The sequence below is a fragment of the Mixophyes fleayi genome, chromosome 4 (genome assembly GCF_038048845.1).
Source record: "Mixophyes fleayi isolate aMixFle1 chromosome 4, aMixFle1.hap1, whole genome shotgun sequence".
In the NCBI taxonomy this organism is placed as follows: domain Eukaryota; kingdom Metazoa; phylum Chordata; class Amphibia; order Anura; family Limnodynastidae; genus Mixophyes; species Mixophyes fleayi.
In genome coordinates, this window is record NC_134405.1 from 260,956,788 (window position 1) to 260,973,189 (window position 16,402).

Genomic DNA, 16,402 nt, shown 5'->3' on the forward strand with positions numbered 1-16,402 from the left:
ACATCAGGATGTCATATTAATCTAGACATGGAGTTAACACAATTTTAAGAAAATGTATATCTAATTCCTAAATTAATTGCTGGTTGCATTATTTATGCAAATAGTTTGTCTATCTGTCATTTAACACAATTTAACTTTCCCAACAAAATGTGATTTCCTCAAACTTGCTGTCTACATTGTTAAGAGGTATCCTATCTCTCTAACAAGACAGGACAACAGGTAACGACCTCTTGCTGCTTCAGTGTTTTTTGACCTTTTTGTAAGATGTTGCTATGGTATACTGAAGTAGAATTACATGCATTTAATAATTGTCAAAGGCTTTTATTGCAATTATATTAAGATTATGCAAAGAGTCAATATTTGCAGTGTTAACCGTTCTTTTTGAAGATCTCTGCAATTCGCCCAGGCAGGCTGTCAATCAACTTCTGGGTCACATACTGACTGATGGCCGCCCATTCTTGCCTAATCAATGCTTGGAGTTTGTCAGAAATTGTGGATTTTTGTTTCTCCACCCGCCTCTTGAGGATTGACCCCAACTTCTCAATGGGATTGGGGAGTTTCCTGGCCATTGACCAAAAATGTCAATGTTTTGATCCCTGAGCCACTTAGTTATCACTTTTGCCTTATGGCATGGCACTCCATCATGCTGGAAAAGGCATTGTTCGTCACCAAACTGTTCTTGGATGGTTGGGAGAAGTTGGAGGATGTTTTGGTACCATTCTTTAATCATGGATGTGTTCTTGGACAAAATTGTGAGTGAGCCTTTGTTTGTCTAAAATGTATCTGAAATGATAACCCCCCTGACTTAGGTGTCCTTGGCTCCCCCAGAGCCTTATCCAAGCTCTGGTGATTTGACTGGTAGTTTGCATCTCATGACGTCAGGGAAAGATGCAACAATGCGTGAGGTGCTCATATGCTGCTCTATTTGACTAGTATATAACTTTGTGTCCTATTTGATGTTAATCATAATGCTTACATAACCTAAACATAGAATAGCATAAATTCTGTGGTGCGTGGCAATGGAAAAAAAATATTTTATTGCATTAACCTCCGCAGAATTCTCAGATAAACATTTACCTACGCTTTACACAATGAATGTCCCGGAATATAATGGAGCGGCGACACTGTTGCCCCTATGTGTTGCAAACAGATTGTTGATCTTGATCCACACATGTAATATTGTTTCTGCAGACGTTAACTAAAACGGATTCATTCCATTTGGTCTGACCATGCCCCTATCTTCCAAACTTGGGCCAAAATGATAAACAATGCTCTCCCAGATCTTGTATGCTAAATGAAAATGATACTGAAAATGACAGTTGCGGTAGGGGCCCTAAAACCTTTTTACAACTCAACAACCCTGAAACTATAGGGGTTGGTGCACATTTAAAGCTGTAATTAGGAGAAATTTAAGATATCTCTAAAAAGAATGTTGTAGTAGAAATGACACATAAGAAAACTGACAAAACAGACCACCAAGAAACTTTCAAAACTAAAACAAATTACTCAAACTCAATATATTCATATTGAAAGAGATCTTATTACATTAAAGGCAACAGAGCAGCTGAACTCTTAATTCCCAACGTGAGGCTTTCAAGCCAGATCTAGCATCTCCCACAGTTTCTCCAGTATCACAGAGTCTAATCAAACTGTAATCGCTGATGGGTACTCAACTTTATATCATTTAGACGACCCAAATACCCCATAGCCAGCAGAAAATGGAATAATTTAGCTCTATTCCATCTACTTATAATAAACTTTCCGATGGTGATCTGATATTCCTAAAGGCCCAAATAAAAGTATAACTGGCTACTAAGTTGCTTTCTTAACCATGTCCAGATGAATACTCCAATTTTTATTTTTAAACCCACTTCTATTTAATCTCTGCCTCCAAGTTTCCGAGCTTCCACCAAAATTATTAAAAGCATAGGTCATCACCATGTAAAAGCAAGGTAAATACCCAACTCCATGTGTAAACTATAGACTAATGGCCCTATTAAATATTGATCTAAGATTAGAATGAAAGAAATTGTAAAGAATAATACCAAATCTGATTCACATTGATCCAGTGGCATTTAATGTAACTACAGAAGCCTGAACAATACCTTAAGAATAATACATGTAATCTTGTCAGCATCATCTTCTCAAACCCTCTCTTTACCAATGTCATAGATGCAGATAAAGCACTTGATTGCCTTGGTCTACTTTATCAAAACTTGGGAAATTCAGATTTGATCCTAGCCCTGTACTCCTTCCCTATGCCAAGATCTCTAACTGTGGCTTAACCATTAAACGCTTCCCAATACTAACTGTATGGGTTGAGGTGTCCCCTGTCCTTCCTAAAAATTGCTTTGGAAATGCAGCCCCTGATGGAGACTATTAGAGCATCCTGGACTATTATACTAATTAAACAATATGGCTATTTGCTGATGACATTTACTGTCATCTTTATACTGAAATATCTAAATGGCAAGCTTAACACGTTCAAAACTGAGACTCCCACATTACACACCTAAACATAGCAAATCTTTAAAATTAGAAATACAATTGTCAACGTAAACCTCAACAAGTACCCAGTGATGTCTATAACTTTCTTGTACACATAAATAAAGCATTAAAATTCTGGGAAATACATGAAGTGCCATGGCTAGGGAGAATTGCATGTGTAAAGATGATGATCTCATCCAGACCTGTGTACTTATTTATACAGTTAGATGTGATCAAACACAGATATACACACATTTCCATCATTAACCTTTCTCTCCAAATAATAAAATCACATGTTCCCAAAGTTTGCCTCCAATACTGCATAAAGCAGGATTATAAAATGGAATAATGTATACATATGTTCTTCTTTGGCAAGTTTTGCTCACCTCAGTCTCAGATTTTCCCTCTCTCTCAATCAGATTTGTAGAAATACCTGACTATCCAGCAATTTATTAGTCATTGGATGTCAGTTGTACTTCCTCCACTGATCTCAGTTCTTTGCAGAGGGATAAGGGATATAAAACACAGATTGACTGGAGGACCCTATTACTTATGACAAGGAAAAAAAATCACCAAATGCTGTACTGGGAAAGCGACTTCCAGATGGATTGATCGAAGCACTGTTAGCAGAGCTTGTGTGTAGCATCACAGGGTAAATGCCCAAATGTATAAACCATATTGAATCTGTTTAGAAATGGTTATACAAGGGCTATATGGTCTCCTCTGCAATACGTGTTCCCTGGGGACACTCTCACAGCTCCCGGAATCTAAATTTGCTCTACTACATGTTACCAGACGTCTGGCTTGGACCAGTATGCTATCTATTCAGCCAAATTCTGCTCACTGCCTCTGTACTGCCAATAGGAAGACTGTCTTTCTATTGACTATAATTAATAGACTAAATAATAACTGCATTGTGGAAACTCTAGATAAACATCAAAAACGTAACAGGGGATCCAGAATTCTGGAATAGATGGAGAAAGGAAAGGATTAAACAACAGGGTATATGTCTACAATTCTGGAGAAGGTTAACCCATCTGGAGATCGTATTACAATAAATATTGCCATTATCGTAATATTGATTGTCATGTATGGTCTGCATTTGATAATCAATCCTTCTCCTACACACTCATACACTTTATTTTAATAATATTTCAAACAAAAAATCTAAGTTATGTAAAAGAAAGTTTTAAAGCTTATGCCAACACAAGATATAATTTGTAAGAGAAATTGTTATGCTTTTCAATGCACAAAGGGAAAATTTAAGTGTGACAAACATTTCAAATATAGTATACACTTGATGGCATCGCTAACATGATGATTTGTGCAAAATGATCAGTGTCTCAAAAAAATAAAGAAATGTAAACATATAAAGTATTAAACTTTCTACTACACTAGAATCTAAATGCTGGTAGCTGTAATTACATGTGGTCTGTGTATAAGTATTAGACACACAATGTATTTGCACTATTTTAACATTATACCACTGCTGTGCAAGGCTAATTGTGCCAGTACATGCACAGTACTTACAGGGAATTTGGCCTGCTCATTTTAATTACTTCCAAGTCGGGATCACTGGAATTGAGATTATTCATGTTGGAGCGTTGAACACAGCTGGAGCTCAGTGAGCTGTTTGCATTGGATGAACTGACGGATTCTGCACTTGAATTTACACTGTTCCTCTTCTCTTCTGAAAACAAACCAAACATATAAAGGAATAATTATTAGTGTATCTCAAAACGGTATACCAAGATCGTCACTATTATTAGACGCTATCACATATATAGTGCAAGTCATTCATCTATTTTATTTCATACAAAATGGACTAGCTAAACAATTTCTAGTTATACACTGGTTAGAAAATACAAATAGTTCTATCTTAACCCATGCAATTTATAAATACTTTAAACTTGTATCAACAACTGATTGCTTATATACTATCTGGGCTACAGAACCGTTTTATGACACTTTTTACTCTTATAAAAACCTTTACATACCAAATACTATAGCCCAACATTTTAAGTGGGCAAAGAAGGACATGCTAGTAAATTTGCAGTGTACAAATTATCTATTATTATTATCGTTTATTTGTAAGGCGCCACATGGTTTCTGCAGCGCCGTACACAGTACAAACAGTAGACCATACAGGGCAAAACAGTACAGAACAATAAACATAAAATACCAATACTTCGTAAACTCCGGGCAGGCAAATACAGTAGAGACGGAGTGGAAGAACAGGTATGGAGACAGGAGGAAAGAGGGCCCTGCTCATACGAGCTTACATCCTAAGGGAGGGTGGACAGAATCAGGCACAGAAGGGAGCCAGTGAGGCAAAGGGGAGAACCGAAGAGATGAGAGGTTAAGTGGATGGTTGGTAGGCCTTAAATTTACAGTGTACAAATTATCTATAATATAAATGCTTAGTGGCGTGTGTTAGTCTGTCTGTGTGTGTGTGTGGAAAAAAGAAAACCAAGCTGCAGCGCCACCTGCTGGGCGGAGTTATACACTGACCTACTAAATTCTTGGGGCTAGATTTACTAAGCTGCGGGTTTGAAAAAGTGGGGATGTTGCCTATAGCAACCAATCAGATTCTAGCTTTCATTTATTTAGTACCTTCTACAAAATGACAGCTAGAATCTGATTGGTTGCTATAGGCAACATCCCCACTTTTTCAAACCCGCAGCTTAGTAAATCTAGCCCTTAGTGTGTGTGGGGAAAAAAATTCAGAAAGGGCTGAAATTTGGTATACTAAGATGTTTTTAATTTGTTAATTTAATTTGTTAATTGTTAAAAGGGTTTATAAAGATTTAAAAAAAATATATATATATTTCTTGAAGGAGAAGTGACAGTTGGGAGTGGTTGGTGGTTGCCGGGGGTGACAGTGGGGAGTGGTTGGTGGTTGCCGGGGGTGACAGAGTGAGAGGAGTGTGATACTCAGGACCGCTGAGAGAGATCCCTGTGTCTGGATAGACATCTGGATAGATGTGGCGATGAAAATGAAGAATGAGGTGATGAAGAATGATGAGGTGGTGACATGTGGACAAAACCACGTTAAAAAAGGGCGCTTACGTCGGGAAGTAACGCTCTTCCCCTGAGGAGGCCTGGGCTATGGCCCAAATGCATGACAAGAACCTTTTAAACACCTTAAGTAGCTTGATTTGACTAGAATGCATGAGTATCATGCACGGGTTAACTTGTATATATATATATAATCTGTATACACACATACACACACACACACATATATATATCTCTATATATATCTCTATATATATCTCTATATATATATATATATATATATATATATATATATATATATATATATGCCTATATCTACATCCCTCTCTTTACATTTAAGAACAGTATCTCTGGAGCAGCATATATTCATCAGGATATGTGAAAATAATGGTTCAAGTCCAGTACGGGAGAACAATGAATTTCGGACAGGTTTAGTAGTAGCGGCATCAATACTGGACAAGCAGACAGGTTAAACTGTTGCCAGGAAAATACTTAACATGTTACTATCCTGGCCAATCAGGTTCAGTTTACTGTGGATTGGGTGGCTAAACTGTTGGGAATTTCTATAACAGGAATAAACAGTTTTGGCAAATGAAGTTAGTGGGATATATGTCCTATTTTATTTAATGAGATTAGCCAGTAAACTAAAGACAAAGTCCTTCAAGATATTATTTTATAAAGTACTAAATATGCCATGTGCTACACCAAAAAGACATGGCGAGCTTAATGCATGGTTGAAAAGGTCTTATGTGGAGGATTTTAGGTTCTTGAAGAAATAGAATTTCTCTCTTGTCTACAGAACATGCAGTCCTTAACAGGAAAGTTGTGCTTTTGAGAATTATGGTAAGAAATCTGGAGGATTGGAAACTAGAGGTTGGAAAAGGAGCAGAAAAACAGAAACCGGGATCAGGATATAATTAGACTAGCAATATCAAGCATACAGGTAAGGGAATAGTTACAAATCCATAATATATAAACATTGCATGTATGTTTAAATACTAAAACATTTTTTAAATAAACTACAAAAATAGCAATATATTTTATAAAAGGTAATCTTAAAAGCTCAGAAATGTGGTACATTTTTATACACTGGTATAATAGCTTTCCAAATCGAAGCATAAAAAAAATCTTGCTTAAAAATGCACTATTTTTGTTATTGTTGTTCTTTTGTATTAGTTTCATTATGACAATGTAAGCAGTTTTGTGATAATATACTTACTAAGGTTAGCATACATAGAAACAAAACGGATTATTAAAGAAAGACGGACCAAACTTTTATTTGTTAAACACATGCATCGTACAATTGGATAGAACAAAATATATATTATAACGGCCCATTGAAAGACAAAATGGGGTTATGAACTGTGTGCAAGAAAGAGAAAGTGGCTTCTTAAAAGGAGTTTTCCACCTTATTTTTTAAATAGAGGGGGTTTGCACACCCACTAACACATTGATGGAGGTACACCACCATGGAGATTTTCCCGCTTGCTCAATGGAGAAAGATTCCGTAATTTCTACTACTGTGATATCTTTGCTGGAAGGCTTTAGCAACGATCAGAGAGGATGATCTGATGAACGGGTAAAAGTTGCAGCCAATCAGACAAGTACAACAAGATAGCTCTCATTTCTCTCTGTATTTCAGATCTACTGTAATTGATGTACCGAATGCATGTAAAAAACAATTTTAAATATATTCCTTTCAACTATGATTATGTTTATGAACGTACACTGCAAACGCTCTTTTGTGCTTTGCATAAATGCACCAGTATTTACCAGTAAGTGTAAGCATGGTCCAAGATGAAGTATTCAGTATGCATGGGCCTGATGGGAGGTAAATTATGAGCGTTTCTTGCCAAGTGAGGCTTAACCAACATTTCATTGTGCAGAATGGAGTTATTTAAGTGAAATGGTAGGGTTGAAGAAGGAGCTTTAAGGGAGGCTTGCCGTTTTTATGACTTCATGTGCAAAAAGAGAGAGTAAGTAAAAGAGTAGAAATAAAAGAGAAAAGGAAAGTGGTCAACATTGGGCAGAAAAAGTAATAAATAAGTAGCTAGATAAAGAAAAGGGATCAATGGAGGGAGGACAACATATTTACTATTAGTTTGCATATGCCCAACACGGATTAAAACTTCAGGACTGATATACCATCCCTGGTCTCCATTTGGTTATCAAATAGCAAGAAAAATGTCTATATGGCTGTAAAGGCTGACTGCAATTACATTCTGTGAACTGGCCACTCTCCTAATTCAATCCTCTGCAGATGGTGTTTACAACTTTTCCATGCTGCAACTGTTAAATACCACACTGCAGTTGAAATATGTGTGGTGAATGAGTCTTCCGTCCTTATAAAATAATTTAAGCTGATGGACATCCTAGATGTAACTATATTGGGGAGAAAAGCACATTCCTGCCCAATGTCGAGCAACAAGAGTTTTATAGATATTTCATTTATAAGTTTCATAAATTAGCAACATTTTCCTAACATTTTGTCCATATTTTTACTGGTAGTTCCAACCCTAAAGCTTCCTCCCTGTCCAAGGAACTTTTGTCATTTTCAAGCTTAGCAACTGTAATTTAAATTATCACTGCAATTCTCAAAGCAGAAGTTGTGATCAATTGAAAGAATAAACCAATTCTAAATAGACTTACAATAATACATCACAGGTGATTTTGACTATCAAAGCAAAGTGTGGCAATATGTTATAGGGGTGAGATGTTTCTCTGCCTTTTCTACAAATACATCTTCAGAAAATCAATGGCAATTGACTTTACTTTTTCACTTATGTAAAAAACACTTCACACAAATTGTAACAAAACTACCATTTGTCACACACAGTATATGTATATATATATATATATATATATATATATATATATATATATATATATATATATATATATATATATATATATATATATATAGGCCATAAAAAGGTAAATTATACCCACACATATACACATACATACTGCGATAGAAGCACTGGAAAATTATCGATGGGTAGTATATATGTCCTAGTGTGTTTTAAAATCCCAACGGGATTGCTTGTGTTTTGGGAAAGAGCTTCCCAAATAACGTTTAGGCTGCAGGAAGAGCCGGTGTAAGGTCCCTAGGGTTATGAATGGAGAAACAAGGTCATGCTACATTCATTAGGCCCATTTCTGGGCTTCCAACTTGCCAAACACTTTGCTGGCTTGTTAGGAGTTGCACCCCATTGAGGTGCAATAAAAAGACTGAGGCTGTTCCCTCATTCTCTCACTGCCTGGGGAACAGATCAGATACCTGCTGAGATACACTGACATTGTTACATGTAACTTATGTGTTTTGTGTGAGTGGAACTTCTCCAATTATTTTAGTTTGAGCCGGACATGCTAGGATTTGTGTTTATTTTTTGTTTAATTTATTTGGCTTAATAAAACTAGCAGCATCTACTTGTACCGAAGCACTGGACTGGTGTGATATTATTGGCTGCTACATAAGAAGTGCTGCCGTTTACCCCAGGAGACGGCAACCCTAACCTGATCGTGTAACAATACATACACACTATTAAAGTAAGATCTATTTTAGCCTTCAAAACCAACGTGAAGTTAAGTGATTGAGCAATCCTTATAAGCCCTCTACATATTTGCAACTCTGGTAGCATAGTGTACGTATGCATGTTTTACCTAGCACAGAAGAGTTTGCGTTTGGGAATAAAGTGAGAAGATACAAGCTGGCAATGAGAATGCCTAGCCTATTAATATTAGGAAATATTTTACTCTTGTACAACATATTTTTTAACCAGATATTTAAAATGAACAAGGACACAAAACCAATGAAACGTGTTTCGCTAATGCATTATGTATGAATTGGATTTGAAAAAGTTTGCCATTCATAGTCAGCATTGTTGATACCTTTCAAATATCACAGACCTCAGTGCTCTGCTATTAGAACGTTTCCACTCAAATGTCACATTTAGACAGACTCCCACTACTTTCTGTTTTTTAGGTCGAGGTTGTTGGCAGGCATAGCTATTATTACACATTACATTACACAGTGTATTTATGTTTCACAAATGGCATTTATTTTTGCATTTTCTGTAAAAACCAACATGTCTGAAACATTACTCTTCAGAGAGAAATACTGAATGCAGTTCTTTTCTTTTACAGCATTCTTCAAGAGTGAAGTAAGATTTCCAGTTCAAATGAGAGCAGCATGTTATCTGTACCAAGTCATTTCAATGTATAAAAATGGTGTAACATTTTTCGACTAGAAAATATTCAGTACCAAGACATTACCATGCCTCCCAATTTTCTCCAATTTAGGAGCAACAGTCCCAATTCTGGAGGGCTGTCTCGCTTGGCAGGAATGTGGACTGTCCCACTTGGAAGTAATGTTGGGAGGTATGTCCTGCCAACAGCAATGAGAAGAATGTGGCAGACTAGTGGATGCCCCCATTATGATGAGGCCATCTCATTATACAGATAAAACCACAACAAACTTTGTGTCTGTCTCTTAATTTCAAAAATTGGAGGTATACATCACTAACAAATGACCTATGAAAAGATAGAATATACCAAATGAATACAAAACCTGCAACATGCACATTTGAACTGACTGCAAAATGTTCCCATTCTTTGCTATAAGAAAAGATTGGGAAAAGTGACTTTGTTATCCTCTGATATCAAAAAATGGTGACTTACATCAATTATATTTTCAACTTTATAGCTTTCCCTTCTAACTTAACTGGTGGGACCCAGATTCATTCTTTCATAGCCACTATTTTTTATAATATTGACCTACTACCCAATATCATTTCTCTTATTTTTTTATACAAAATACAATCACCACTATCTATACTTATTCTGTATGCAAAATATTGCAAATCCATTGAACATATAATGGGGATTCTTGTGCACCAAGTACTGTGTGTCAGATGGTTAGATGCATAGACTCGGCAGGAAAGTGTCACTGGAAATTTGTTTAAAATGTTGGCAACTATGATCCTTTACTTATCTATATTTTATTCAATACATTTTGTAAATTTGATTTGGAAAAACAGGTGGGAAGAAAAAATCTGAAGTTTCCAGCATGGAAGTTTCCCACACTCAAAGAACACAAAACTATGCTGTGATAGGATGGACTGCCTATGCCACCCTGTCTGTTGTTGCTGTGAACTGGCTGGGCTTACTTTGTCACCATCCCCTTTCATTATTCAGAATACACCCCTCTAGCCACAGCAGGAAGAGCCTGCTGCCACCACTGGACTCTTTTATGGAATCCAGAACCACGTTCCTTCTGGGTAACTGCCGCTTCTAGTGTACTCCCGTGCTGGTACACTTGGGCTGGTACACCTGACCACTTACTGGATCAGGGTGCTGTGGATATATCCCTCCTGGCCTATCACACTGGACAGAGCTGCTGGGTAGCGGCAGAGCGGTGATACTGGAGAGCTAGGTCCAAACCTTAGACAGCAGGAAACTAATTTGATTTTGGGTCTAATCTGTAGGTCACAGAATTACAGCAATATTGAAGAAGATGTCAAGCAGGGTCTTGAACCAGAGAGTGATGTTTATTTAGCTCAAAGTGTTCCGACAAGGACAGTTCCACTGATTAAAGGTATCAGTGGTCAGGTCAGATGGAACATCAGAATGATACATTTCAGTTTACAAGGGCTCCCTTTTTATTAGAGATGGGCGGGTCTAGTTCCCCGAGAACCGAACCCACCCGAACTTTGGGTATCAGAGTACCGAGCCGAACGTCATCGTAACATCGTCGGATCTCGGGGCTCGGTTCTCGCGATACTTGAAGATTATAAATACACGCCTCCACAGCAATCCATCACCATTTGACAGAGGGAGAGAGCAGGGTGTAGTCACAGGCTGATTAGAGCAGGGACAGAGAATACAATATTCTTCTTGCAATTGCTCTAACAAAAATCGCTGGAGAAGAGAGGAGGATAGAGGATTTTTTTTTTTTCAATATTTGGCACTCCCCATTGCTTTTGGGGTGTCCCCCATAATTGTGCATAAATCTTTCTGGCTGTCAAAATTACTATCTGTCAGCAGTATCTTACCAAATAATTTTTAGCACTACAAGTGCTTTGAGCTGAGAATGGATTCAAAGCAGTCCACATATGAGCAGAATGAGCAACCAGGTTCTTTCACCAGTCCTGATGTTAGTGTTCCCAGTATGTCATCTGGGCAAGGCAATGTCAAACTACACAGTGTTTCGAAATCAGTCCAAAAAACAAAAACAAAAAAAAATAATTACTGTGTTGAAGCGAAAAAGAAATGTTACTGAGCAAAAGTTAAGTGCCGATAAAAAAAAAAAAATTGCCAACATGCCATTCTACACACGCAGTGGCAAAGAGAGAATGAGGCCTTCACCTTTGGCTATTCGTGGCAGATCCCAAAAAGTTACCGAGCCTACAATTGGTGCACAACTACTGTTACGCGTCAAAGCCGAGCTGCAAGAAAATAGTAAGGCATTAGATGATAATGTTTGCTCTGATTCACAAATGACACCAATCCCTGTGGAGAGTCCATCCAACAGTAGTATGTCTAATCGTGAGCATTCTGTTAGTGTACCCATAAAGAAGGGCCATTTCAGCAGTTCTTCTGATGTGTACCTGAACAGCCCAAGTGTAGCCGGTGATACACAAATTGAGGATGCCACTTTGGAAATAGAAGAGGATGAGGGGGAGATTTGTGGAGGTGACGAGGGCGCTAATGAGGATGTTGATGATTATGATGCAGACAGATACCAAATTGCCTTTCTCAATTTCTATTTATATTCTAGATTATATAACGGCTTCTATTTTACTCCTAGTAAAGAGAGGATCTGATGCAGACAGATACCAAACTGCCTTTGTCCATTTCTTTGTATATTCGAATTTCTAGTTCTACAGTCTATGCAGGCTGCTTTTTTTTCTATTTTACAACAAGTGGATGGGAGGGGGGGGGGGGGGGGGTTGGGGTCTGATGCAGACAGATACCAAACTGCCTTTGTCTATTTCTTTGTATATTCGAATTTCTAGTTCCACAGTCTGTGCAGGCTGCTTTTTTTAATATTCAACTACAAGTGAAGGGTGTAATATACACCCAAAGACGATGGCTACATTGACAATAATCAAAGATGGAGGAGGTAGACAACCAGGTTTGTCTGTATAATTTGCAGACAAGTGTTCGTATTAAGGTTGGCCTACCAGGGATTAAACTGTTTTTTTCATAATTTATTAGCTTTAGAATTACCTCACGTTTCATCTAAGAAACTGGTGGAGCACTAAATTAGGTTATTTTAGACCAAACAAAATTGTATTTTTTTGAAAAATAGCAAAACAAAACCAAACAAAACCAAAACCAAAACACGCAAGGGCGGTTTTGCAAAACCAAAACACGAAGGTAATCCAGATCCAAAACCGAATACAAAACCAAAACACAGGGGTCAGTGACCATCTCTACTTTTTATACAGTTTTAGACACAACATCACAGGCTATTTTTAGTATCAGGATGCAACCTGTTTACCAAAACATGGATTTACATGCAATGCAAAGCTACCGATATTTACGCTTATCTGTAATATCCTAAAACCTTGCTGTGACTTCCTGCATCTTATCTTGGACACAGTGGACATCTGACAGCAAGTCTAATTACCCCTTCCTTTCCCTTGAGGGGTATTGGACACTCGCATCAAAAGGTCTAATCAACATGAGATTAGCATGGGTGCTTAATTCTAACAGTTGCAGAATACACATTTCCTCCAAAGAAAAGAATTCTCCAAGAAAAGTTACAAACCCCAAATAAGATATTTCCTTACACCAAGATATACAAAAGATTTTTTAAACAAAGGCTTATTGTATCAGATATATAAATCAGAAATAATGCATTTCCTCTAGCAAGGTTAAAACAGAAAAAAAACAAATTTTCTCCCATGGTCTTAGAAATAAAGTTTTCCTATATCAAAATACACACAATATCAAATAATAAGTGCATTTGCAATTATATAAATAAGCGCCTTGCGCTATTTCCTTTAAATAAATTTATACCATAAGTTACATATAAGTGATCCAGTCACATATGCATATTAGAAATTGAATTCCTATTAAAAGCAGCATAGCAAGGAATCTCTTTAAATCTAACTTAACTGTACAATTTTCCATACAACATGATATATTAAAAGCCTTGAAATTGAAGATATATTTATGTATATCTGCTATAAAGTAGTATTGCCTAACAAAATAAAACAAAACAAAACAAAACAAAAAAGTAGGGATTGAATCCTTGAAGGACCATTAAAATCTTAGCTATGGAGGCAAAATAAATTGTTCAGTGTTATGCTGACATTTAACTGCAGCTCTATTTTAATATAGAGTATTATCTCCTCACTCCATTGCAGTCAGCTGAAGCCCCACCCACATCATTAGAACAGGGTCAAAAAGAAGAGTGTTAATTCCCTCTGCTGCTACTGAATTACTGTGATATCAATGGCCTTGTGTATGAATCCACCAGTCTACACAGTGCATTTTTTCTCAGCAAAACTGCAAAGCTGTCACTCATACTATGTCCCCTGGAGAAGTATATTCCTTCTAACAAGGAGAGTGAAAGTGCATGGTGGACACAATTAGTAATGCCATGTACATTATTGAGCTTGAAATATGCAGATATATATTAATTTTAAATAGTCAAACAATTAATTTCAAATACATTAATTATGAGCAGAGACTTGTAAATTGTTTTTCATATGCAAGATGATGCTTTTTCTTATAAATAAAAAAACAAAATGAAACTAATTTATTGATGCTGCGATTATAGCTATAATACACTGGAAGACTTAAAACACAAACATAAAGCCAAAAATTACCAACTGAGTGGGGAAAGTAACAAAAACATAACATACATACTGTTTCTTATTGTTTCTAATTAACCAAATGATAAAACAGAATAAATAAGAACAGTAATAACGAAGGTGAACTCATTTGGAGCTTCCTTAGAATGCAAAACTATAAAGGAGAAAAAAAATCAAAAGTACTCAAAATTAAGGTGCTGCTTTTATATTTTGCTAAATGAGAAGGGGGATTTAAAGAAGGAATGGGGGAAGGGAAGAAAATAATGGTAAAGGGTGCAGGGATCACTCAATTAAACTTATCATGAGGTGAATGGTTGGGCAAATGTAGTCCAGGGAACTGCAGTGCTAGTGAACTGGTGCCAAGTGTTCCAAAGTGAGTGAACTTTTTTTACATGTGAATATTTTCTATTTTACAAAAAAGTCTTTAGTGTATTTTAAGTGTCTGGTTAGAGTGGAGGGCTTTTTGGCTAATTGCAGCTCATCTCATCTTACTGTAACTTGAACAGTTGTTTCAAATAATACCATGAAACAACAGTACCTATATTTTTATAGTAACTACATTTTTATCATGGACCTGATCAACATCATCATTTATATAGTGCCACTAATTCCGCAGTGCTGTACAGAGAACTCACTCACATCAGTCCCTGCCCCATAGGAGCTTACAGTGTAAATCCCCAAACATACAGACACATACACACAGACAGAGACTAGGGTCAATTTGAGAGCAACCAATTAACCTACTAGCATGTTTTTTGATTGAGGGAGAAAACCGAAGCACCCGGAGGAAACCCACGCAAGTACGGGGAGAACATACAAACTCCACAGAGATAAGGCCATGGTTGGGAATCGAACTCATGACCTCAGTGCTGTGAGGCAAAAGTGATAACCCCTAAGCCACCGTGCTGCCCAACATGAAATATTCTTATCAATTGTAGCCAACTAAAAACAAAGGAAAAACCATCTGGACTCAGCTGTACAGTAGAACTGCCACAAGTTTACAATGCAGTAATGTTTGGCCATTATGACACAAGCTGCTGCTACAGAGCTTTTCACCTAATCCCCAAATGTAATAAAAGCTCCATTTACCCATATAAACATCACATGGCAGCAATAAAACAGTCCCTTTCTGTAGACTGCCCCAGGTAGTCATGCACAATGTAAAGCTCTTGGCATGTAAGCCATATCTTCCATTCCACGTCTCAGAACGTTAAAGTCACATTCTCACTGCTGCTACTTCAGCTTTAGTTTTCTATATATGAATGATGGAACTATCAAATTTGCTGCTTGACAAATACATGGAAGTAATGATGAAAATAAATATCTTTATAGTATATGATCATTTGATGTCCAAGACTGGAAACAACTGTCTTTTAGGAGCAAAGTTGAACAGCTCAATTAGAGAGATAGATGGCTGGAGAGTTGCAAATGCAACTATTAATGTGTCTCTCTGTTCCATGCCCCAGATTCAACGGAGAGTAATGAGTCTGAAAGTGTAATTCAGTTGTCCTTTATGTGCATCTTCCATGAATGCTGACACAAACAGAGGATCAGGTGAGCTGTTACTATCTCTATCTGACGGGATTTGAAGATGTTAAATTAAGGGTCTGATTCAGAGTTGGACTCATTGGGTGTAATTTACAACCAAAAAAGCAGCTCATAAAAATAGTGTATTTACTCTCATATGAAGAGTCAAGATGTGTTCAGTATTGCACCTGTAGCATACGTACCAGGATTACATCAGGAATACATGCACAAACACCAACAAGAAAAAGATAACATTCGTTTTGATAGCGTATAAACACTTTCACTATTAAGCTTGATCTAAAACAGCTGATATAATACTTTTTCTCACGAAGCAATGTAAGTAGCAATAAAATTATTTTTAAAATATGCCCACAAAAGCCTAGAATATATGCATGAACAAAGCAGAAAGCACCCAACAGCATTAGAGGTGAATTTGCAATCTGCCAATCAGAAGCAGCTAGCTAGTGCTGGCAATCATCATCAGTGCATATTTTCACCTGCCCCCTAGCAGATGAAAAAGATACATCTCATAACATGCATATATG

The 16,402-nt window shown here is 37.0% G+C and overlaps 1 protein-coding gene across 6 annotated transcripts in view; it reads right to left on the reverse strand.

Moving 5' to 3' along the window:
* ARHGAP26 (Rho GTPase activating protein 26) overlaps window positions 1–16,402 on the reverse strand; it is a 453,586-nt gene that overhangs the window by 103,038 nt on the left and 334,146 nt on the right. For all 6 annotated transcript variants that reach the window (XM_075209689.1, XM_075209691.1, XM_075209688.1 and 3 more), the window contains exon 20: window positions 4,018–4,177. In XM_075209689.1, the coding sequence (XP_075065790.1) occupies window positions 4,018–4,177 (160 nt within the window). The remainder of the gene's footprint in view (window positions 1–4,017; window positions 4,178–16,402) is intronic.